Raw genomic sequence first — 25,736 nt, forward strand, 5'->3', positions numbered from 1 at the left:
CTAGTCATTGTCTTTGAGGAAGATCTTGCTCAGTGAGTCTCAGAAATATCTGACCCTTCGGAGATCTTGATTCCAATACTGATAACATCAACACCACCAGGATCAATGGAAAAAACCCCATCTATATCTGCATATGACTCTGGGCAAAGTATAATGTGGGCTCAGCCATGGAAGTTGGGGTGTCATGTTCAAAAGAATCATCGGAAATCATTGTCCTCTCTGACTTTCTGCAAGCATGGGGACCTAACATCTGGGAAGTTATTTCTTCTTAGTTTTCCTCTTTTAGAATAATAATAATAATAATAACTTCATAAATGCTTCTTATATACCACCTTCTTTGTGAAGCACTTGTACATTACCTTGTTTAATCCTTACAACCACCATTTTGGATGAGGAAAATCATGTTCAAGGATGTTAGGTAACATTGTCATGTATCACAATTGCAAATGGTAGAGTCAGATTTGAACCTAGAACCATATTCCTTTGAAACTCATGTTCTAATCTAACCATCATGTAATGGTGTTAGAAGACAGAAGTCCTGCACAGAGCTAATGTAGGCAAAACATGGCAGCACTGGGTTTCCCAATCGCATTGGCCAGGAGTGTCATGAGTAGAAGTTTCCTGCATGTGCATAGTTGGGCAAAAGTGTTGCATGGTAATGACAGTAGCATGGGCAATATTTATCATATAAAGTCCATTGCTGGATAATCAATTTCAAAGGCATTAAAAAGATCAAAATGTTTTTTGTGATGAAACAGTGATAATGCTATTTCTCTGAGTATTTTTAAGGAAACTCAGTATCTTATAGTGTCCTGGGATGAAAGAATTTCAGATACTCAAAAATAAAAGAGACTTAAGAAGTCTTTTTTACCCTTTTATTTGATTCTTAATTCTTGTATTCCACATCCTTGAAATATGTCATGGATCATCTATTTGGAATTCTCCAGCAGTGGGGATCTCAATTTAACATGACAGAGAAAAGGAACCAGACACGTAAATAGACAATTACAATCAAATTTGGTGAATGTTATGAAAGAGCTATGTATAAGTTACTAGGGAGTGTGGAAAAGGGACCCTGCCTAGAGAAGGGGGATTCAAAAAAGGCTTCTGAGGGAATATGATAGTTTGTTGGCTCTTGAAGGAAAGAAGTGAGGCCGGCAAAGAAGCGGGATAGTAGGGGAAAGAATGGAGCTAATTCAGAAAGCTAGAAGCAGGCAAAAGTACCAAGTATTTAGCAAGCGTGTGAATCATGTTACAGGTATCTCAGTGCAGCTGGATCATGGACTGTGGATGGAGGAGTGTTGACAGATAAGGCAAGGCTCTGTCTGGAAAAGTCTATCCTGTGTTGATAAGTTGGGGTTTTATCCTGAAGAGGAAAGGGAGTCATTGAAAGCTTTTAAAGGAGAGACAGAATCAAATCTGCATTTTTGAATGAGCAGTAGAGGGCAGCATTATGGACTATGGGTTAGAAGAGGATGAGAATGGAATCTGGGGAGATCATAAGGAAGCTACGGCAGGGCTTGACAAAGAAGGCAATGAGAGAGGACAGACAGCAGTAGTTTCCATCACTATTTAGCAGTTAAACTTGAAAGGATTTGGCGATAACGTAGGTGTGGCATGGGTAGAGAGTAGGAGACGTAGAGGATGATGCCCAAGTTTCTAGCTTGGGTACCTGTATACATAAGGCAGAAGAACCCAGGAGGAAGCAGAGTTGGTTCTATCCCATCCCATACAAACTCTAGTTGTAAAAGGCAACTCTTTTTGTATTGATCTGACAACTAATGCCCTGTAACATTCTCAGTGTTTGTCTTAGTCTGTCCTCTGTTATTATGGAGAGAATATTATTTTGTAGATGCACTAAGTTGCAAGTAAATGGAGACTCATACTTGATGGACTGCTTAATAAGCCAGATTTTATTCTCTCTCTCTTTGTGTGTGTATATATATATATTCATATATTGTATATATGTTTTAATATATATTAATGTATATTTATATGTTTCTTTGAGATCCTAGAAAACAAGAATTCTATAACTCCAAGGGTTCATTCCCATGATTATGCTTAATATCCTAATAACAAGGTTACATCCTGAGATTTTATAAGGAATAAGTAAACAAAAGTTCAGCCAGCACTTACACTGAGAGGCAATGGATAAATTGTGAAAAACTAATCTAGCCCCATCCTTCCCCTCCATGCACTGGCCTTTTTGTTGCCGAGTGGTGTATGTCTTGCCATTTATCCCACTATAATGACTAGGAGGCCGACTGCAGCTCTGTTCCTGTTACGATACTCCCTGTTTCACAAAAGCCCTTGGGATAAGAGAATCAAATATAGAATTTGCTGAAGGGCACAAATATCAGCAGTATTCAGCTATCCAAATCCAACGTAATGACATTCGGCTAAATCTGGGATGTCAAAGATGCGTTTCACCCTCAGTGACAGCTGTTACTGCTTTTTTCCTTTTCCCATACAGACTTTTTTCAAAGGGAGGATATCTTTTGACTTGGTCAGTTACCAAACTTCACTCAAGGAAGATACATGAAGAATGAAGTTGTTTTGTATAGAGTTTGTGAAGGTTATACCAATTGGTCGTGCCAATATGCCTCTCCCTTAAGAAATCAGTGTAAACTCAAGCTGCACAGTCTTTTCTTCCTTCCCAGCAGATCATTACTCATACAGCAAAGTTGCAAGCATGTCTTATTTTAATAGGAGTAAGCGCAGATATTTCTCATTCTTATATTGAGCCAGTATCATTTTTCAAATATATGAGAAAATTGCTTTTAAATACAGTCCCATGAAATTAAAAAATGTTGTAAAACATCATCCAAGGAGGTAGATTTAAAGACGGTAGAATAATGATATTTTCACCTAACTCCCCTCCTTTGAAATTAATTTTAAAAAATGAAAGAATAAAAAGGAGAGAAAGCATTTCCTTTAATAAAACAAGAAAACGCCACAAGCTCAAATCACAAATTATAAAACACATCCACCTAATAATGTTAAGTCTGGGATAAGATGATGGGACACAGGAATGCCAAATACATGACTTCTTAGAACATAAATAGTTTACCAATGTCCCCAACCCTCCTTGCCAAGGAATTCTCCTTGTGGCCTCTGGGTGAAGGAGGGAGAGCAGAAAATTGTCAGATTGCAACGTGGAATGCCTGTGAATTAAAGCAGACAGTGCCCTCCCATTTTTCTTTTGGAGGGCCAAGGTTGTAATGGATTTATAAGCACTCCTATGCTAAAGATCTTAACCTTTTGTCTCTTATATGGGTTGAACATTTTCTTCCAGAATTTCTAAGTTTATTTAAATTTTTCATATAATTTATTTGTTTTTGGTGCTGCTTTTATTGGAGGCGAGGGGAGAACAAGGAGCTTTTTAGGTAGCAAAACTAAAATGCTTTCCAACCTTTGGTGCTATGTCTAGAAAATCTTATCCACCGGGATGGTTTTACTGAAATGTTAGTGCATCTGAAATTCATCCTGAAATTTATCTTTTCCAAAAAGTTAACTAATTAACCCAACAATGAATAAATCAGCTTTTCCACTGTCACCTTTATCATATATTAACTTATTCTATATATTCATGTCTATTTTTGAACTTTTGAATTTAGTTTTGTAGCTCTTTAAAGTGGTGGTGCAGGACTGGTATTCTTAATGAAGAATTGTTAGATCTGGTAGATGTTGAAAACGGCATTGTGATTGTATTAAAAAAATCAAAGTGGATACTATAGTATTTAAGGGTGTTTACAATGTACTTTAGCAAAATTAAAATGGGGTAAAAAAATGAAGCAAGTATGAAAGAAAAAGTTGATTGATGAAGCTGAGTGGTAGGCATGTTCAGAAATGTTCATAATAATTTTTTCTTTTTAAAGTTTAGGTTGACACTTTATGGCAACCATCTTGGATTCTCTTTGCTCTCCAAAATTTGAAGACTGGTTCCTTTATTTTAATCTATATTATCACTTTCTACCTGAGTTGGCCCTTCTTCTCAGCAACAGTACCCAATCCTCTCCTTTCACCTTTCTTGCTTTGGCCTCTTGGCAAACTGCCAATGCTGCCCACCATCCCTTAACTTGAAGCAGCTGGTATGAAGTTGGCTGCTGTCCCATGGGCTGTCCTCCAGAGAGAAAGAAGGGGAAATTTCTGGAGGTCCCTGATTGGCCACTTTCCCCCAATTGTTCCTCCCAAACATTACCACTCCCCACTTCTTGGTCAGACAAAGACATAAAGGTATTCTTTCAACCAAATATTCTTTATTATTTTTCTACATTTATTTGCAGAAAGCAAGAAACTGATTATCTATTAATCATAATTCTATGCCCCCTTATTAATACATGTAGCCCATACTTCCTTAATCCTCCTGCCTTTTCCTTCAAGATTTCAAAAACAAAATTCCACCCCAGTAAGTGTTACAATGAATCTTGTAGAATTTACTAAAGAAATTCCTGGGGCAAAACGTTCCACTAGAAACATCGCCACAGGGGGACAAGTTGCTTCTCCCAAGCATTTCTTCCAGCCCACCAACCACTGGATCTCCTCTTACTTTCTTCCTTTTGTTGTCCTCTTATTATCCTAATTTTACAGATTGCAAAAGGAAAAATCATAATAAAGTGGTAAAACTGAAGTGGCAGTGGACTAGAACCTTCCTATAATAACCCCAGATGAAATTTTTTCTAGGCCTTTTGCAAACTACTTTGCATGCATTTTTACTTAGTCCTCAAAGTGCTCCCATGCAGTATATATTATTATACCACCATTTTACACATGTACATACTGAGGACCAGGGAGGTTAAATAAAGTTGTCCTGAACCACATAGCTAATAAGTGTCAGTGCAGAGACTCAGACTCAGGTCTGTCTGAATTCAAAGCCCGTCCTGTTGAACATCGTCCAGCACCGCCCCACAAATCCTCATTTATTCAGGACTCACATGAATATTAAACACTCTTCCTCCCCAGTCAGGTCTCTCCCTTGCTGCTGGGTGAGCGACCATGCTGTTAGTCACCACTGTGGAAAGAAACCTTTGTGACAGTTAGTGGTCTCCATGCATGTAGGAAACTCAAAATAAAGCAAAATGGCCTATTTGCATAAGTACAATCTGCTCAAATGTCAGCAAACACAAGCGAGCCACAAATTTGAAGATGAGGCAAAGGAGGATAAAACACCACTACTTGCCTCCCATCCACTCTTGTCTCAAAGCCTCCATCCTGGACTCTGGGACCTGCCAGGGAGCACATTCTGCCAGACAAGCCCCAGCTAGACAAACGTTGTCGTTTGACTTCAGCAGATCACTCTGCTCCAAATCAGTTCCCGATCCAGGCTTGACACCCAATCATGAGTGGAATTTGTTTTGACATGTACCTGGCTGTGAAAGCCAAGTTCTCACCCCCACCCCTGCCCTGCTTGACCCCTATAGCCTCATATGTCAGAATGTGACAACCTAGGTGTCAGCTGTAACACCAAGTGCATGGAACAGGAGAAAGATGGGCATTGACAGCAGAGGCTGTGGTGCCTGGTCCAAGCCTGACCCAGGACAGGGCTCCTGCCTGGTTGTGGGGTGCTGGGGTCCAGCAGCCATGTGTCAGGGATGCTGGGGCTGCACAGCCCCCTCAATTGGCTGCCATGGGGTCTAGAATGCCACTGCCAGAATTTTTCCTTTGCTTAAACATTATCCTCTCCTCATAAACTCTGAGTCACTCACGGTGAATTTGGACATCAAATAGCATTGTCCCTGCCTGGAAGAACCCAGGGGTACAAAACTGTAGACATAAGGGTACCAAAGGCAAGACAATTCAGTTTTGCCTAAGACTGCCCCTAGAGACAAAGTAGGAGGAGAACATTCGCAACAGGAGACAGAGACCAATTCTGACTGAGTGTGTAGTACCTACCAGCCCTGAATTAGATGCTTCACCAAAGTCATATAATTTTATCATCACAACAATAACGCAAAGCTCAAAAGGAACCTGCTCAAGGTCACATCCCTATTTGGTAATGGACCCTGGAATCTGGCCCCCGGCACTGCACAGCATCCTTTCTTTCTATTACACTTCTCCAGCTGGGGCAAGGCGAGCAGTGTCGAGCACACTAGGTAAGTTCTCAGTTCTTTGCATTCTCTCTCCTGTCCAGACCCCCAGAGATGGGAAGGGATGGTCAAATTCAGGGTCAAATCAGCCTATCTACTTCCTAAGCCTGCAGGATCCTGTGACAGCTGGAAGGCTCTCCTTCTCCATAGACATCCAAACCCCTCCTGGGACTATTCAGGGTCTGCATAATGAACCAGGTAGAAGCTTCCAGCTCCATGAGGACACGTTCTTACCCCGATGGTGCCAGGGCCAATGCTGGGCATAGAGTGGTGATGGCAAGCTTGAGAAGATGATGAGTCAAATGCTCGCAGGCACCTCCTGCTCATCTTTACCGACTTTGCTGACAATATAAATGGCATCACAGAATATTGTATTCCCAGGTTTTGGGATTTTAAATCTTTAAAAACATTGAGGACTGTCATGTAATCTCCAATGTTTTATTTTGTCAAGCAAAGATATAAACCACCCCCTCTTATTATCACTATAATTTCATAAAGAAGGGAATTTCAAATGCCAACAATGCAGGAAAGACACCATCTCATCATAAAAGACAGGTTTTTTCCAAGAAAGGAAGTTGACAAACTTCTATTGACATATGTGTATATTTCATATTTTGTCACAGATGTATGAAAATATCAGCAACCACCAGCACGAGTTCTTAGACTAATATTGAGTCTAAATGATGAAGATGGAAAGACCCTAGACTGAGAGTCAGGGTACCGGGCGTCAATCTCTAACCCCACTGCTAACAATCTATGTGGCCTTGGGCAAGTCACATCATCTCTCCAGTACTGTGTATCCCATCCCATAGGATGCAGTAATAGTACCCATCTTAGAAGGTCACTGTGAGGATTAATTGAAATAATGAGTGCAAAGCACTGATGGGTAAATTTGTCAATTTCCTTATTAGTGAAATAAGAGAATTAGGTGAAATGAACTTTGAGATCCCTTCCAACTCCCTATGATTTCAGGAAAGCAGCTCAAGCCCTTGGCTGGGCTGCAGAGCATGGACCTCAGACAGAAAATACTTTCTCAGAGACGGAGTGACCCTCAGAGAGAAAGTGTCTCATAAGTCCCAGGACAGATCAAATTTTGGGTGAATCCCAGGAAATTCTCAGGCCCTCTTTCACTGATGGTCTTTTCCTGATCCTATTTATATACAAATAAAAGCACCAAACACTTGTGCTGTGCTTTGGCGGAGGTGGGGCCCCAGAGATAGCCGTGGCAGGTTGCCCACCTCAGGAAGCTGAGGTCAGGGTCAGGAGATAAAACATGAGGATATGAAAAATTAATTAACAAATGATTTCTACAGCATAGCAACTACACTTAATAATACTGTATTGCATATTGGAAAGTGGCTAATAGAATAGATCTGAAAAGTTCTTATCACTAGAAGAAATTTCTGTAACTCTGTATGGTAACAGATGTTAACTAGTCATTGTGGTGATCATTTCACAATATATACAAATATTGAATCATTATGTTGTATGCCTGAAACTAATGTAATGTTGTATGTCAATTATATCTCAATTTAAAAAAACCATTTCAACCAGACCACATAACTGGTTTTGAGTTCACTGTTTATATCAGGATGTCCAAATCTGATTCTATCTTTTCCACTCTCTTTTCAGACTGTGACACTCTCAAGAGTGTCGAATGTCAAGAGAGCACAGGGGAAGCAGGCAGGTGCAGGGCATGTGGTATGTGCCATGCTCGCACACGTGTGTGTAAAGGATGAGGCAGTGGGATGTCTTTACTCCCCTCCCACCCCCACCCTTCCACCTCTGCCTGCCTCAGGGCTTCATCCACATGAGACCCACCAGGTGCAAGAGGCCCCACATGCTTCCACATTGTCAGTGGGGCAGTAGCCATTGTCTTACACTCGTTTGCTCTCCTGTACGTGCAGAGAGATTTACATGTTAGGTGTATAAGGCCAGAGGCAGCTCTGGCAGGAGACACATTTTCCAAAGCTCAAAGAATGATTTAAAAGCACTAAAGGCATAATGCATCGAGCACCAGGCTGGATGCAGGTGCATTGGTAGCACCTGCCTTGGCCTAACCATTGGACTTCATCTTGTCTCCAAATCCCATTGTCACAAAACCCAGCCCAAGTCTAGCCCCTTGCATGAAGAACATAGTTAGGGATAGTCCTGCCAGCCTCAGGAGGTTCTGGAAGGCTGACCAGCATGTAAGGAAGGCAGTGAGTGCGAGTGTGCGTGTGTGTGTGTGTGTGTGGGTGTTCATATTACCCTGCAGGGAAGAGCGAGGGCAATCTGGGTGCAGCATACTGAAAGACCCCAAGTATCAGCATGTTATCAGATAATGTTGTGAAGGTCCTCTTCCAAAGTGGAAGCGCAGCTGATGGTCAGCATGCCCAAGGGAAGTGGCTTCCTTTCCTCGGAAAGGAAGATTGAGCAGGGCACAACTCACAGCCTTACCACTAACTTCTGCCAGACCCCTTAACAAGCACGAAGAGGCTGCATTCAGCCTTACACATTCCCACACTTGGAAATATGTGTTAAGCAGCTCAGGGATGCATGAGTCTGTGGAGCTGGGAGAGGGCAGTGGTGGAAGTTTGAAACAGATAACAGACCTAGAGAATGTTTTGTGGCTGCCAACATCAGGTTTTCCACCTGTTTCTTTCTTTCTTTCTTCCTTTCTCTTTGCTGAGGAAGATTAGCCCTGAGCTAACATCTTTGCCAGTCTTCCGCCACTTAATACGTGGGTCACTGCCACAGCATGGCTGACAAGTGGTGTAGATCCGCACCTGGGATCCGAACCCGTGATCCCAGGCTGCCAAAGCGGAGCATGCCAAACTTAACCACTACACCACAAGGATGGCCCCTCCATCTGTTTTTCAAAGTTAAAGCTTGAAGCCCATCTAGGGAGGGCAGGAGGCAGGTTTCTGAGCCCTTGCCTCACCCACCCAGGGTCTCTCCTTTTTTATTATCTGCACATGTGAAACAAGGGCTTTTAAACAACGTTCGGCAAGTTTGATCGCCTTTTTCTGAACAGCAGAGATAGTTTCTGTGAGAGCCATCACAATTCAAATGGCATGCAAAGAGGTGTCTGCATAGCAATAGAATAAAATGATCAAAAAGATGAAACAGTTCAAGTGGTGCACAAACCACGGCCCCTCCCCCATCTCAAGCTCCCCCCTTTTTCCCAGGAACTGACTTTTACAATACTGCAGGTCTCAACAGGAGATCTGCTGAAGATGCAAGAGTGAAGTTTAATAGGGTCTGCTCTGTGCTTGATCACCTCTCTACCACTGGGAACACCTAGCAGTGGAAAGAATGACAGGTCATGCATGTAAAAAGAGAAAGGAAAGGCCAACAGGGTGAGCATCCTGGGACAGGCGGCATGTTGGTAAGAAGTCCTCCACTGGAGCAGGGAGGGCACCGCCAGAACCTGCCAGGGCTGAATTGCCACAGAAAACCCCATCTTCCCTGGAGTGGATTATGTGGGGGAACAGGCCTAGAAGTGGCTTTGTGCAAGTTTCCATAAGCCAGAAAAAATATGTATATCACACACACATTGAGCCGGGGCTGATCTGTCAGGCATTGCCTAGAGCATTGTGTTAGTCAGGGTTCTCCAGAGAAACAACCAATAGGAGATATAAAATACACACACACACATATGTATACACATACATACGCACATGTATATATATAGATAGATAGATAGATAGATATGAATATATATGTGTACATATATATACTATGTTTGAGAAATGCATAACCAGAATCATCTGGATGCCAAATCTGTTCTTCCCTGCTGCAATTGGCAACAGCAGCACTACCACCTAATCAGGGTCATTTACCCCTGGCTCCTTTCCTTGCTTGCTGGTCTTTTGTCAAAGAGCCCAAAGTGCCCCGACAGTAGCTGTAGCTTACAGTTCAGTGGGACTTGCTCTATCTCCTGGGCTAAGCATTCTTTCTTTGTGAATGAGACTTCCAGACCCACAGAGACTGGAGTAAGGGGAACAGGATGCACAAATCCCCTAAGTCAGTCCCTGGGAGTGATGGAAGTGGGTCACTTCGACTGCTACTCCTTGGTCTCAGATTCGTGTACTGTACATATCAGGGACACAGCATTATATAATGGTCATTGATTTGGGATATACAGTGTGTTCTGGAAGACGAAGCCCTGTCATTGCGAGGTATCATTTCCAACCTGGTGTCATCTTTAAAAATCTATTTTATTACTCTGTCACACTTGTAGAATCTCGATGGTATTGAACATTGTAGGAAAAGTGGACCGCATGGTCATGTGCTCACTGCCACTTCTCCTTTGCTATAAAGTGGGTTGCTTGGTCCAACGTGAAATTATGTAGAATCCCATGTCAGTGGATCATAAGCTTTAGAAGCCCTCAAAGAGTGGTACCAGCTAAGGCCTTAAAGGCAGGAAAGGCAAACCAAATGTGGGATATCTGTTGATTCCACTGAAGATTAATTCTTGCCTCCTAAAGATAGAAGGGATCTCATATTGTCAAGTTACTACCAAGTAGTTGGTTTGTCTCCTTGCGATGGCACCATATTGGAGGGGGAAAGGGCTCGGGTTGGTCTATGTTGCTGCATAAACATTTGGCAATGGCAATATCTAGATTGGGTTTGGTGAGTGGGAGCCCATGCATGTTCCCTGCCACATGGACATTTCATTTATGTGCTCACTGTGCCAACACTGGGTTGGCCAATGAGAAAAACAGGCTGATGACAACTATTTGAGTCATTCTGTCTATTTGGTTGTTTAGTGCCTCTTCTGTGGTATATGCTATCTGGGGCGCATTAAGTGATGCAAAGATCTTCATTCTTTGTGTCCACTCCCATAAGTCCATCCACATGTATGCTTCTCAAGTCTCCTTGTCTCCAATCTTGATATCTTTCTTCTTCCAGGCTCCTGACCACTAGCCAAGCCATTAGCCACTCCCCATGAGTCTCTATGTAGTTTTACCTCAGTCCACCTTTTTCCACACAAAGTAGATGGCCAGTGGGTCACTCAAAGCTCTGCCAATTGGAAAGATTTCTCCTCACCATCATATTTCAGAGAATTAGCTAAGAGGGGCTGTAGTCCAACTCTATCTATTTGGGACATGCACCCACATACTAAGCTCAACCTTTTTGTCCTCAGTCATCTGATAATAAGGAACTCCTCTATCAGCCAAACATATGAGCTGATGGAGAGGCACTGGTGCAACAATGGAGGACAACATGGGAGTCTGGACAACTGCTCATGAGGTTTACAGTGTCCTCTGGCTGCTGCTCTCTGATCCTGTTTGTGGCACTTCCATCTTATAATGACAGCTGCTAAGTCCACTCTGTCTTAAAATTTGGTGGTCTGACTAAACCTAGCTCATACTAGGCTGTCTGGTCATAAGATCACTTGATATCCCACGGTCAGGTATTCCATCTATCCTAGGTCCCAGTAGTACACCCAAACTCTTTTTTAAATGAAGTATAATTCTCTGATGAAGAGGGCCTGTTCTTGTTGCATAATTTTATGGATCTATATTGTGATGTTCTCCTTATGGCTTGCCATAAGCTCCACAGAGTATCTCTTCCCTTCATAGGTACCTAGAATATCAGGGGTACTGCTGCTTCATAGGGTCCAAGTTTCAGGGCTGCTTGCATAGAAACATGAAATTTTTGTAGATCTCTTTCTTGCTCTGTGCTCTACTCAAGGATATAAATTTTCCATGTTACTTGACAAATGATGAGAGCATTATTCCTAAATGTAGAATTTGCTACCTCCAGAACCCAAAGAGAATTGTCAGGCATTGCGATTCCTTCTCAGTGGTGAAAGCTATGAGCTACAATAATTTGCCATTATCTTTGGAAAGGAAGTCTCAATATGCCCCACACCACTGAATCTTAAAACATTCATTGATATGCCAGGCTCCTGAATATTCATAGGCTTTATCTCCCACCCTCTGAAGCATATATATCTTATTCAAAGCCTCCAACAAACTTGCTACTTCTTGCTCATCTAGTCAATTAACATTACTTCATCAATATGTTGGATGAATGTGATGTTCTTTGGAATTACTAGACAGTCTAAGCTCCTTCAGACTATATGATGAGAGAGAGTAGAAAAATTAACATAGCCCTGGGACAAGATCACGAATGTACTTTGTTGTCCATTCCATGTGAATGTGGACTGCTTCTTGTCCTCCTTCTTGATAGCAATGGAAAATAACATATTTAGCATATCAAAGGCTGCATGGCATATACCTGATGCTCTAACAAATTTGCTCTGGCAAAGACATCACACATGGATCAGTGGCTGCAACTGGAGCTACTTCTTGGATGAGTTTTCAGTAATACACTGTCATCCTCTAGGATCCTCTGGATTTTGTAGGGACCAAGCTGGTGAATTACATGAGGATATGATGAGGTTTAATTTATTATTTTGGTAGGGAAGTGGGGATTAGAGGAAGAGAAGTTTCAGAAGCTTACATTTGGTCTTCCCCATTACAATAGCTCTTACCCAACAGCCCAAGGAACCTGGTGAAGTTTCCATAAACTACCAAGTATACATATTTCAATTATTTATTCAGGAATTGAGGAAATTACCAAGTATGGCTCTATGGACTCAATGAATGTGCTGTGAGCCAGAGCTAGGACCCCTACTCTGACAACAAGACCATGATGATTATCTGGGTCCCAGATATCAATGTCAACTTGAGACCTATGTCTAGTAGTCTTCAAAAATGTTTGGGTAGTCCTCTTCCCCGAGTATATGCTTACCTGAGTAAGTGGCCAAGGAGCTTTTGGGAAAGGAATGGGAGGATCATTACCATATACACAAACTACAATATTTGAAGGGTCTTTCCACCTGGGCACCCAGGATTTCCTTCTGTCAGTGGGTTCTGGATCTGAAAAGTGACTCATGTCTGGAAGCTGGGAAATACACCTTGACTTTTAATTGGGGTGGGCTGGCCCCAGCCTCCTGATCATGTGTCCTTAGTTTCTTTGATCATATAGATTAAGCAATACTCTTATTGGCTGGCCATCTGTCTCTCTCCTAGAGATGCCATGTTTTACTAATCATCTCGATGGCTCTCTAAGAGTGTGATCCCCATGGCTGCATTCCAAGCTTGTCACTCATTATGATAATAATACCTAGAGTCAGTGAGATGGGGTGATCCAGCTTCTAGGAGACCTCTAGGCATGAGTGATTCACTATCTCCTGAGATAGCTTATTCCATCATTAGACATCCAATTTTGTGGAAATCCTTTCTTACGAAGCAGAAATATGCTTCCTGGAATTTCTATCCATGCAACCACACCTTTAGATATCTGAAAGTAGCTACCATGCAAATCCTCTCACTGATTTCCCTCTCAGTGACTAATTCCTCTTGCTTCTAGACTAATCTCAACAGAGTCAGGCCTTCACATTCACCAAGGGGATCAGAATGCTCATCCCAGGTTATCTGGAGGGGAAAGAGAATACATGTGCCTCAGTGAGGTGTGGCAAAGTAATGATAAAGTTATAATAAAAACAAACAGATAACATGTATGGAGTGTTTACTTTGTTCCAGGCCCTGTGCAAAGCCCTTTACTCACATTATCTTCACAACAATCAGTCATTTATGCAACAAATATTTATTAAGCACCTAAATCATTCTAGAAACTGGAGATACAGCAGTAAAGAATATAAAAAATCCTGCCCTTATAGAGCTTACATTCTAGAGGTGGGAAACAGGCAATAAATAAGATAATTAAGTGCTATATATAGGATGTTAGGTGTTGAGTGTTAAGGAGAATAATAAAATGAAGAAAGAAGACAGGAAATGCTAGATGGTTGGCAAGTTTAGATATCATGTTCAAGGAAAGTCGCACAAAAAAAGTAAGTTCATTGAAGACCTGAAGGAGGTAAAAGAGTGACTTCTGTGGCTAACTGGGGAAGACCGTTCTAAGGAGAACGAACAATAGGGGCAAAGACCCTGAGGTAGGTATTATTATCTCCATTTGACAGATGGTTAAATGACTTGCCCAACGGCCCACTGCTTGAGGATGGAGCCAGGATTCAAACTCAAGTCTGCATGACTTTAGAACTAGTATGTCATACACCTGCTCAGTGACAGAGTGTGAGTTACCTTAGACAATCTAGAAACACTCTCTATTACAGATGATGACACAAAAGCCTCCAAGAGGGAAGCAACTTTGCTCAGATGAACACATGTAGATGATGGCGGAGCTGAGACTAGAATGCTGTCACTTCCACTACACCATCCCTGCCTCCAGCATCCAGACATTTATTCTCTGACTAGAAACCTTTCCCAAACAAATTAATGAACTTGGCGAAACATTATCAGTGTACTTTACTGAGAGGCATTTTAAAGAGTCTTCTTTTGACCCAACTGCATAAATGATGTTTTTGAGCTCTGATTTCTCCCATTGGCAGTGGGTTAGTAACAGATCATAGACTATGGAGTTAGATACATGTAAACTTGAAAATAGGCTCCAAATTCTTCTTACTATGTGATCTTGAGCAAGTTATTTAACATCTCTGACTCCCATAAGTATCATCATCCATAGAACGAGGATAGGAATGCCTCTCAGGGATGTGGTGGGGATTAGATAAAATAATATAGGTACAGCACCTTGCACAGTGACTGGCACAAGGGAGATGCTCTAAACATGTTCACTGTCTTCTCCCTGTGAAATTAGTTGTATGTTCACATGCACAACTCTTGCTTTCTATTGAGGGTTGAGACGTTGTCTTATATATCTAGTATTCACCACATTTTGTATTATATGGTGGTGCATAGTAAATGCTTACTAGTGATTATTTGATTGTTGATTAGTGGGGAAGAGAAAGAAGAGTGGTTATTGCTTTGAGACTCTGTTGATTCAACAGTCATCTAGTTGCAGCGTCTGCCAGCCGTCTGCTCACCAGGGTTGTTCTGGCTGATATGACTGGCCAGCAGGTCTCCTCTTACTCCTTCAAAAGTCAATGCCTCAATCTAGAAGACAGACCACTTTTCGGGTAGAGGAAGACATTTCTTCAGTCAAGAGAAGAGGAGTAGCTGTCACCACCAGGACATCCGAACGATCAGTAGGTTCTTGCAATTTCCTGGTAAAAGGCAAAATTCCAGTTTAGCTCACAACTTTTAACACCCTTTACCCACAAATCTTTCATCAGGACTGCTATCAAAAAGTCAAATTGCCCGATTTCAGTTTTTATTTCTTTTGCCCACCCTCTGGCAAGATCTCAATGAGCAGCTAACCAGCTGAAAATAGGAAGAGAAGGAAAAGCCTGGACCCAGATGATTCAAGAAATGGCTCATCGGCCATCAGAAATTGAAGTTACTTTTTCATTCATATAATGTGGGGAAAAGTTCTCCATGATAAATACTAGGGATAGTTCCATGGAGTAACCTGTTTAAAATTTCTTTTTTAAGAGAGAAAAAAAGAATCATTTGTGAAGCCCTTTCTCCTACATTAGCTTGTTTAATCCTCATAACAACCCTGTGAAATAGTTATTACCCATGTTTTACAAATGAAGCAACTGATCCGAATAATATTAAGTAACTTGCTCAAGATTACACAGCTGGTAAATTGCAAACCCAGGACTTAAATCTACACACTCTAACGTGAGTTCAATGCTTGAGTTCAATGCTTTTCCTCTGCACCTCATCTTTCTGCCTCCACTTAAAAGGGATCAATAAAGGACAGTCTCTCCGGACCCTATAATAGGTCAACAAAGGTTGAGAGGGAGCATTATCAAACTATTTCCTCTTTTAGTGAATTGTACATAGAAGCCAGCCTTAATACAAAAAGATTTCAGAGAAAAGAAATACCTCACAAGTTAATAATATATCTAAGATTAATTTGTACTTGTCTCTAAATAGATGAGGAGACTTCACAGACATAAAGTTTTACCCCCAATCACTACTGACGGGGAGGAAGGGTGTCAGTGTTTCCATTTTCTGGCTGCAGGATCAAGAGGAAAGAAAAAGCATGTATAGCAAAGTTGGGAAAAGAACCGTAATTCTAAGTTCTAAATTCATACATTGGCCAAGTCCAGCTTGACAAACTTTTTAAAATAAATCAGTCTGGAGCCAGCCTTGATGGTCTAGTGGTTAAAGTTCAGCGCTCTCCACTTTGGCAGCTGGGTTTGGAACCACACCACTTGTCCATCAGTACCCGTGCTGTGGCGGCAGCTCACATAGAAGAACAAGAAGTACTTACAACTAGAATATACAACTATGTACTGGGGCTTCAGAGAGGAAAAAAGAAAAAAAAAGAGAGGAAGGTTGGCAACAGATGTTAGCTCAGGCCAAATCTTTCCCAGCCAAAAAAAAACCAAACCAAAAATCAATCTGTAACTAAATCGACAAAAATGTTAATTATATACATATATACGGGCAATATTAAAATATAATAATGGAAAATGAGTATTGCTGTGTATGATGATAGAATTATGAAGATATTTGCCAAATTTTACACATTTTGCAATGATTTTATATTATTTTATATAAGGAAGATATAAAGCAATAACCATATTCACTTTACAGGATGCTATGAAAGGATCCATTTGCCCAGGGCTTCTCTACTTCTTTCCATTAAATTCTCAATATGACAATTGATTGAAATGACTCTCTGGGAAGACAGATTTCTTCTGGGTTAGAGGCAGTGATAACATTTTCTGAGTGATGTATTGTATGTGGAATTGGGTCTCGTGGAATCAGCATCCTGAACCTGAACAGCGATGCCCTCCACTTCCGCTAGTACTCCTCATAGTGAGCACTGATGGAGAACTTGATTTGAGGGCCAAAGTCTCTTGGAACAGCTTCTGTAGCAAAGTTTTTCCTTTTATTTTTATCTTAGAGGCTTAGAAGATTTTTCTGTCGGTGATGTCAGTAAATACGCCAATTCACTAACTTTCGTAGGTTATCATTTAGTTCACTAGCTTTTATAATTCCTCATTTAGCTTATTCCACCAGAGCTTAAGGGAGAGAAGACAGTTAAACTTTCTTGTCTGCAGATGAAGAAACTGAGGCTTAGAGAATGCTCTAAATTTAAAGTAAATACATATCATTTCATAGCATAGAACAGCCTGTATCATATTTTCCCAACTATAATTACAGGCTGCCCTGTAAAATAAGTACAGCTGTTCCTCTCCTCAATATTACTAGTTTCCTCATTAGTTCTCATCAGTTCCTCATTAGTTCAGCAGAAAGTACTCTAGTCCTTGGGATTGAGGGCTTAAGAGTAAACTTAAACCATAGAGCTTTCACATTTTATAGCGAGAGACAGATGTGGTGCTTGTATGAACTTACATATGGACAATTTTAACAACAAGTTTATATTTCACTTCCTTCCTCACAGGAAGATATTATCTTGTGACTTAAAAATCTGAAGCAGAATCTATCCAATCAAAAGAAAAGGGAGAGGCCAGCCCTGTGGCTGAGTGGGCAAGTTTGTGCGCTCCGCTTCGGTGGCCCAGCGTTTCGCCAGTTCGGATCCCAGGCGCGGACATGGCACTGCCCATCAGGCCATGCTGAGGTGGTGTCCCACATAGCACAACCAGAAGGACCTACAACTAGAATATACATCTATGTACTGGGGGACTTTGGGGAGAAGAAGACAAAAAAAAAAAAGAAGATTGGCAACAGATGTTAGCTCAGGGCCAATCTTTAAAAAAAATAAAATAAAAGGGAGTCATCACTGGCTGTTTTGATCTAAGGAAACTCCATGGCTTGAACAAGACTGACATCCTCCCCCAGGGTCTGCTAATGCAAGGCAGGAATAAGTGAGGTATGGGATAGAGGAAGGGTGTCTACCTTTGTCTGTGCCTCTCAACTTCCTAGAAACTCCTTGAATTTTGCTACTGCGTCCCACCATTTCATGCCCATTGTGAAACTCATCACCTTCTTCAGAATTAGCAACCACTACCACCATCATGACGAAAACGCCCTATTCCTAGTAGTGGAGAGCATATGTATTTTACAGAAGAATTCTGGGCAGCTGAGGTTGGGAGGAGTCATATCAGCTGGTACCCAGGACTCAGCTTTCTGCTATTTTCTAGGCTCCCTTTTTTCCTCCCTTCTTCTATCTTTCTTCCTCCTTCCCTCTCTGTTATCCTGAAAGATTCAAATGCATCTCCCTGTGTGACAGAGGATGGCATCACCCTTCGTCTTATGTCTTCATGCCCACCCTATAAACCTGACATGCCAAAATTTATACTTATTTTTCTCCAAAAAGATCACTCTCTCTTTAGTGGCTCCTAAAAGGACTATAAACATTTTCCCCACTGTTACACCTACAAGATGCAAGCCACTGAACAGGCCACACAGGCAAACAGGGCAAGGTCTAGGGAACGTACAGTCAGATAAAAATTGCTGGTAGAAATGTGCTGTTGAAAACAATTTGGCAGTTTCTCCAAAAATTAAACATAGAATGACCATATAACCTGGTGATTACATTCTTTGGTATGTATCCAAGGGAAATGAAAACATATATCTACACACAAACTTATTTGTACATGAATGCTCACAGCAACATTATCATAATAGCCAAAATGTAGAAACAAGTCCAATTCCCATCACTAGATGAACGGATAAACAAAATGTGGCATAGCCATACAATGGAACATTATTCAGTCATAAAAAGGAACAAAGACTGATGCACGCTACAACACAGATGAACATTGAAAACATCATGCCGAGTGAAAGAAGCCAGACACAAAAGCTGACAGACTGGATGATTCTTTTTCTATGATACATCCATTAAGACAATAAATCCATAGAGACAGAAAGCAGGTTAGAGGTTACTAGATGATAGAGGTGGGAAGGATGGGGAGTGATTACTTAATGTGTATGGAGTGTTTCTGTGGGATGATGAGATGTTTTGAAACTGGAGTAAGCTGCTTATTGCACAACATTGTGAATACTCTAAATGCCACTGAACTGTACACCTTAAAATGGTTAGTTGTACGATATGTGAAATTCACCTCAATTAAAAACAATGCACATAAAAAAGAAAGAAAGAAAGAAGAGGGAGTTATGAAAAGGAAGGAAACCAATGAGAATTTCCCGGGCTCTCCCCATGGACTTGCAGGCTGAATTCCCTGGAGCTGCCTTCCCTGTCTCAGAAGATGCTCAGCGAGCACCACGTTAAGGCAGCATAATCTAGTGGAATTGGAGGCCTGGGCTCTAGCCCTGGATCTGCCAATTATCATCTGTGTGATTTTCAGAAAAATCACTTAATATCTCTGGTCCTCAGCCTCATCTGTTAAAGAAAGGGGTTAGATTAAATAATCTTTAAATCATTTGGATGCATGAATACGACTCTGGTTAATTTAAGCAGAAAAAGAATGAATCAGAAAGATATCACGTAGCTCACAGAACTTTAGAAAGCCTGGATAATTAGTCTTGGAAAAAAGATGGAACCAGGACAGCTTGGAGGGAGGAGTTGAGAAGGATGGAGGCTGATGGTGGAAGGCATATGGTGTAGAGGGAAAGGTCTCATTGAAGTGTTTCTGCTAAAGCAAATGAGCTCCTACTTTCTCCTTGCATCTCTCCACTCAAGATCCAGAGTCCTAGGACAGAGGCTAGTTGGTGTAGAGTAAGTCCATGTGTCTGTATCTCAACTAGAAGATAGCAGCCAACTTAATTTACAGCCTCAACGAGACTACCATAATGGTGGAGAGGCTGTTATCAAGCAAACGAGAAGATGCTGAGAAGTAAAAAATTAGTCTTTTCAGAACTTTCTAGCTCTTTCCTTTTTTCCCTTTCTCTCTCCCTCCTTCCCTTCCTATTTCTGTCATCCCGCCTTTCTTCCCTGGAGCTCTTGCAAATATCAACTGACTTTTATGCAATGGAGAGATTGGATTTTAGCACACAAGGGTGAACTGTACTCCTAGAAAAATCCCACTTCTCTCCAGACTCCCAGGAGGAGGGGCTCATGGTGGGAGGAGAAGGAAAAAGTTTCCCTGGCTGCAGCTGGGTACTAGAAGGCCGGAGAGAGCAGTGCCCACAAGGACGAGAGCCAGAGAGGGCTGGGAGCATTGAGCTCAGAGCAGATGGCTAGGAGAACAGCCCTCCACAGACCCCTGGGTACCGCTGTTAGTCAGAGGGGTTTCCTTTCAGAGTGTTCCCATTAACACATTTTCTTGGCTTTCGCCTTAATGGCTGCTGGGACGAGTGGCTTTTTTCCTTTTCCAAACTGTCCTTATCAGTAATGCAACAATAGCTAATTTAATTAGCTGACCTGAACAGCAGCCAGTTTGAGCTAATTTGGTTTTGCGAGTTGCTCCCTGGTACGTACAGAACTGATAAGCATACTTCCCTCCAGACAGACACTGGGGGTTGGACAGGGGCAGAGAGAGTGATGGGGGCTCCTCCAAAGTCTGTCCTACACCTGCGGGATTTAGCACTTGACCAAAGGCAAGTTATTCTTGAGTCAGTATTCCCCAAGGGCTTGTCAAATTTGTCAGCTGAAAGAGATAAAATAGGCAACCAGGAAATTGCAAAGGCAAGGTGCCCAGGATGAGCGTGCTGGGAAAAACGCTCCCCTTAGCAGCCAGAACACTTGGCCAAAAGATCTGGATCTCGGCCACTGACTGACCTTCCCCAAGTCACTCCACCTCTGTGTCTCAGCCATGGATGCGTAAAAATAATAATCATTGCCCTACTTCCTTCATGGATGTGTTGTAGAACTCCAACAACGTAACCTACATGAGAGTTCTTTGACAAACATAAAGGACTATGCCAGTAGAATGTTTTGATAACAAGCACACTGCCATGACTATATTCTCTGTTTCTCAAGGGCAGGAACCAAATACCATTCCTGTTTGTGTCCCTAGCCCTTAATGTGGAGTCGACACATAGAAGGTGCTCAACGTGTGTTTGTCAAGAATGACGGCAAAACAGGGTACGAGGAGATGTGTGGGGAGGGTTTCAGGTATGAAGAGGTCAGCACACAACTAACTAAACTTCACACAACTAACTAAACATCATGAAAATAAGCCTCCTTTTCAGTTCAGCATCTTAACATTCTCCTTCCTGACAAAAGAGAAAGGGTTTAGAAAGACATCACTGTTTATGTCAGATTTGTATCTAATACACCAAAATAGCTATTCAATTCCACCTGCACCTCAGTCCAGCAACCCCCACCCCAAGTTCTTCCAGTGCCACTGCCTGAACTTTTGTAGGTAAGAGACCACACCCAGGGCAGGCTTTTATGTCTGTTTTGTGGTACTTTTCCCTTTTAAGTACAGTCATGCACTCCATAACGACGGTTTGGTCAATGATGGACTGCGTAAGATTAGTACCATATAGCCTAGGTGTGTAGTATGCTATACCATCTAGGTCTGTGTAAGTACACCCTATGATATTTGCACAATGATGAAATCACCTAATGACGCATTTCTCAGAACATATCCCTGTCGTACAGAAGTGTGACTGTACTGCCTTTCAGTGGGCTACAGATTAGAGTATGCATCAATTCACATGGAATAAAAGGCATATGCTTGAAATGAGCGGATTTGAAAGAGCTGGGAATGGGAAAGATCCATATGATATATCGTCCATCCCCATTACTTTAATATGGCTTCTGATACTGGTATTTGCTCAAACTTATTTTAACCATCACGACTACTGTGTTGACCATTTACTCTCACTGCACACACTTGCTGTGGGAGATCTCATCCATTCCCATAACTTCAACTACATCCTACATGTTGACAATTCACAAGCCTTTATCTTCAACCTTGACGTTACTCCTGAGCTCAGTCTCCAGAAGCACAATTGCCTGTTGGAGGTTTCCACCTGAATCTCTTCTTAAAATCAAACTCAAGATGCCAAAAATTGCCCTCATCGCCTGGTTTGCAAAATCTATTTGTCTTAATCTGCTGTCTTTGTGGGTGGTTCAGTTTCCAAAGCCAGAACGCCGACCTTTCCTTCATGCCTACTTCTAGGTAGATGCCAAGTCTATTGATTTTCCCTTCTAAATATCCCTTGAATCTAGGCCTTTCTTACCACTGAAATTGGCTTGTTTATGTCTTTCATCCTGTATCCTCTACTCCAAAGAGGAATTTCTCAAGGGCAGAGATTCTGTGCATATTAGGAAAATAAAACAATCTTTGTTCATTTGAACTGAATTAAAATCTCCCTCCCTCTGTTTCCCCAAACTCCAAACCTTTCATGAATACCAAGTATAGTACTTAAGCAAGCAAATATGTAGCTGAGTTTCTCTATTCTACTGTTAGAGCTATCCCAATGGGCTCTAAACTGACAGCCAATCCTCAAACTTGGGGTGAGTACATCCTTCTCAGCTGGGACTGTGCAACCTCACTGATGGCTCTACCTTCTGGTCTTGCTCTAAAACGTGAGGTTCAAACATAGAACACTCAGAAGCGGGGCTGGCCCAGTGGCGCAGCAGTTAAGTTTGCACGTTCTGCTTCTTGGCGGCCTGGGGTTCGCCGGTTCGGATCCCAGGTGCGGACATGGCACCTCTTGGCATGCCATGCTGTGGTAGGTGTCCCACATATAAAGTGGAGGAAGATGGGCATGGATGTTAGCTCAGGGCCAGGCTTCCTCAGCAAATAAAGGAGGACTGGCAGTAGTTAGTAGTAGTAGGGCTAATCTTCCTCAAAAAATAAAATAAAATAAATAAGAAAAAAAAAGAACACTCAGAAGTTTCTCCAGCGTTTCCAGTAAAGGCAGAATCTCTGGCTGCCATAATTTCTTCTTTACGGATTCCTTGTCTTTGACTTGCTCACAATTATACCTAGAATCAGGTGGCGATTACTCTTCATAATTTCAAATCACAAGTATATGCCTATAACACATTTGAAGTATTTGATGTCCCTTAATAATAATTGGTGTCCCAACAATAATTTTGTCATTTTATTAGACATTTCTCTAGTTTTTACTTAGTTATAATATGGTCTTCACATCTCGATATTTTTTTTCCTAAAGCCTGAGCCCTGGTGTTAGCAGATGACGCCACTGTATACTGAAAGGTAGCCAAATGGCAATGGAAAATGACACAGGGTCTTGAGCCAGTCTGCCTCAGTTCAAACTCTGATCCCACCATCTACTACCTGTGAGAGTGGGAAATTACCACATCTCTATCTCAGTTCCCTTATCTGTAAACAAGGTTAATAATGTGCCCACATGCTTCACAGGCTTCTTGGGAGGATCAAAAGAGCTAATCCATAAGTCACATTTAGTATTCTATTTGGCACAATATCTGCCAGCTATTATTCTACTACACGATACTGAGCACCTAAGAGACACCAGAAGGATTTAGATGAAAAAATTCTTTTTATTATTAAAAATTCTTATTTTAATTGCAAAATTAAGTGTTTACCATGTACGGATTCTGTGCTCTACAGTTTATCTATATTGCCTCAACCTACCCTCACACTAACTCTATAATGTAGCTTTTATTATACCCATTTCACAGATGAGAAAACCAAGCCTTGGAGAGGTTAAGAAATGTGCCACTTGGCACACAGATAGTGACAAAACTGGAACTTGAATTCTGGGCTAAAAAAAAGCTAAAATTAAATAAAATACATACTAATTATTCAAAGTCCTTATGTCTCCATAAATAAAACAAAGAAAAAGAAAACACTTAGATGAATCTCAAAATAATTATGCTGAGTGAAAGAAGCCAGACCAAAAAAGAGTATATACTGCATGATTCCATTTACATAAAACTCTAGAAAATGCAAGCTAACTATTGTGACAGAAAACAGATCAGTGGTTGCCTGAGGAAGGTAATGGATGAGGAGGAGTGGGAGGGAGGGATTACAAAGATCTAAACTTTTGGAGGTGATGGATATGATCGTTATCTTCATCGTGGTGATGGCATCACTGATACATATGTATGTCAAATCTCACCAAATTGAATACTTCAAATATGTGCAGTTTACGGTATGTCATTTATGCTCAATTAAGCTGTTAAAAAAAGCAAACACTTGAGCTACTTTTATGCCCTCAAAATCTGACACATTAAACAAAGGGTAATTAATGAATATTAAGAACATAGCCCAGTGATGAACTAAAAAATAAAATCCGCAAGCATCAGGACCTCTGAGTTCACAGGTGGGATGAGTTCAAAGCCCAGGATTTTGGACCAACCAGGTTCTCACCTCCTACCCCTTGAACTAGTTGTGTGACTATTGGCAAGTTACTTAACAAAATCTTAGTGTTCTCACTTAAGGGGAGAACCTTAGAGGCAGTAAATCCTGCGTCATAGGTTTGCCTTGAGAATTCAATGAGATGATGCGCATAAACCCCTTGGTGGGGTATTTGGCTCATGGCAACCCTTTCTCAATATCTGCTAAATACTGTGAAGATACATGAAAGCTCTAAATGAGATTCCACCAGGCGTTGCTATCCAGGGGGAGTCAGGTCCACAGCAGGAGGTAAGAAGCGGTTATTCTGGGTGTAACCCCAAAGGAAGAAGTGACTGTCATCATACAAATGTGTGTCTGAAACATCCCAGCATTTGGGGCAGTGATCAATCATTGGGTCAACCTTTCTCTGATTCCCTGGGGGACTTTCCCATCTTCCAGGTCCTACTTTTGCCCAGAATGCAAAAACGAAAACACCAGCTACACTGCTGGGGTCAGTCTTTCTGCTTTTCTACAGAAAACAGTAATGCATTCTGCTTTATTCCTTTCCTCTATTACCTTAATGTGCTGGCCTGGAGGATAAATGAGATAATAAACACAGAGCACTGAGCACAGTGTCTGGGTCACAGGAGACACTCAATAAATGTTAATTCCCTGCCCCCATCCCTCTTATAGATTAGCCCTGACTTCTCAGAAATGCAAATCCCTATGCATTCACCTAAGTCTACTTTCAATATCCCTGCATAGGAGCCTTTTTACTACCCCCTTAAAGCTGGCCAGAATCCCTCTCCTGGGCTAATTGTCCCGCAGAGACCAGGGGAGAATGCAGCAGCTCACGAAGAGGCTGGCCTCCTCGCAGAAGAGACAGTGCTTGTTATTGAGCTTTGCGAACATGGACCTCATTCATCTTCACAGATGTTGCTGCGCCATCCATTTTAAATGACATGGAAGCCGACCCGTATATCAAGATCAGCATACTACTATATTATTATGATTATTTATCATTTACATAACACTAGATTTGCAAAGTGCTTAATAATAATTTATTTATTACTTCAGCTAACTACTCACTAATGGAAATTCAAGGGGTTGCCCTGAGTTCACTGACCTCTACTCTGGAAGCACCTTCAGCCATTTCCAATAGCTTGGCCAAATGCCTGCTGTAAAATATTTTAATGGAAAACTATTTGGTCTGTATATATATATATATTTCCTTTTTGGCATTTGTAATGTATCTATTGAGATAATACTCTTAGTTTACAATGAATAAAAATAAGCATTACTATTATTATAAAGTCACCGAAATCGTATCTCTCCAGAACTGATATAGAACCTACAAGAGCAAATTCCAGTTTGTGGCAGACATGGAAATACCTCATAAATCCCTTCAAGAAAAGGCTCATTGGCCAGCTCTGAGGAGCGTGGTTAGCTGGTAATCTCTGGCTGTTAGATGCTTCAGGGTCCACTCAGACAGTGACTGAGCATGGCAGTGGTAGAAGGGTTTGACCATTTCTGCCCAACATGGGACTCGTCTAAAGGGTGATCTTTGTTTC

The 25,736-nt window shown here is 41.5% G+C and overlaps 1 protein-coding gene across 3 annotated transcripts in view; it reads right to left on the reverse strand.

Moving 5' to 3' along the window:
- Positions 1–13,672: 13,672 nt before the first annotated feature.
- The window catches only part of PBX1 (PBX homeobox 1), a 308,294-nt gene continuing 296,230 nt past the window's right edge, over positions 13,673–25,736 (reverse strand). For all 3 annotated transcript variants that reach the window (XM_070267902.1, XM_005609847.4, XM_070267899.1), the window contains one exon: positions 13,673–15,165. Coding sequence is in view for 2 of the 3 variants with exons in the window: in XM_005609847.4 (XP_005609904.1) it covers positions 15,145–15,165 (21 nt within the window). In the remaining variant the exon portion in view is untranslated. The remainder of the gene's footprint in view (positions 15,166–25,736) is intronic.

Source organism: Equus caballus, chromosome 5, assembly GCF_041296265.1.
Source record: "Equus caballus isolate H_3958 breed thoroughbred chromosome 5, TB-T2T, whole genome shotgun sequence".
In the NCBI taxonomy this organism is placed as follows: Eukaryota; Metazoa; Chordata; class Mammalia; order Perissodactyla; family Equidae; genus Equus; species Equus caballus.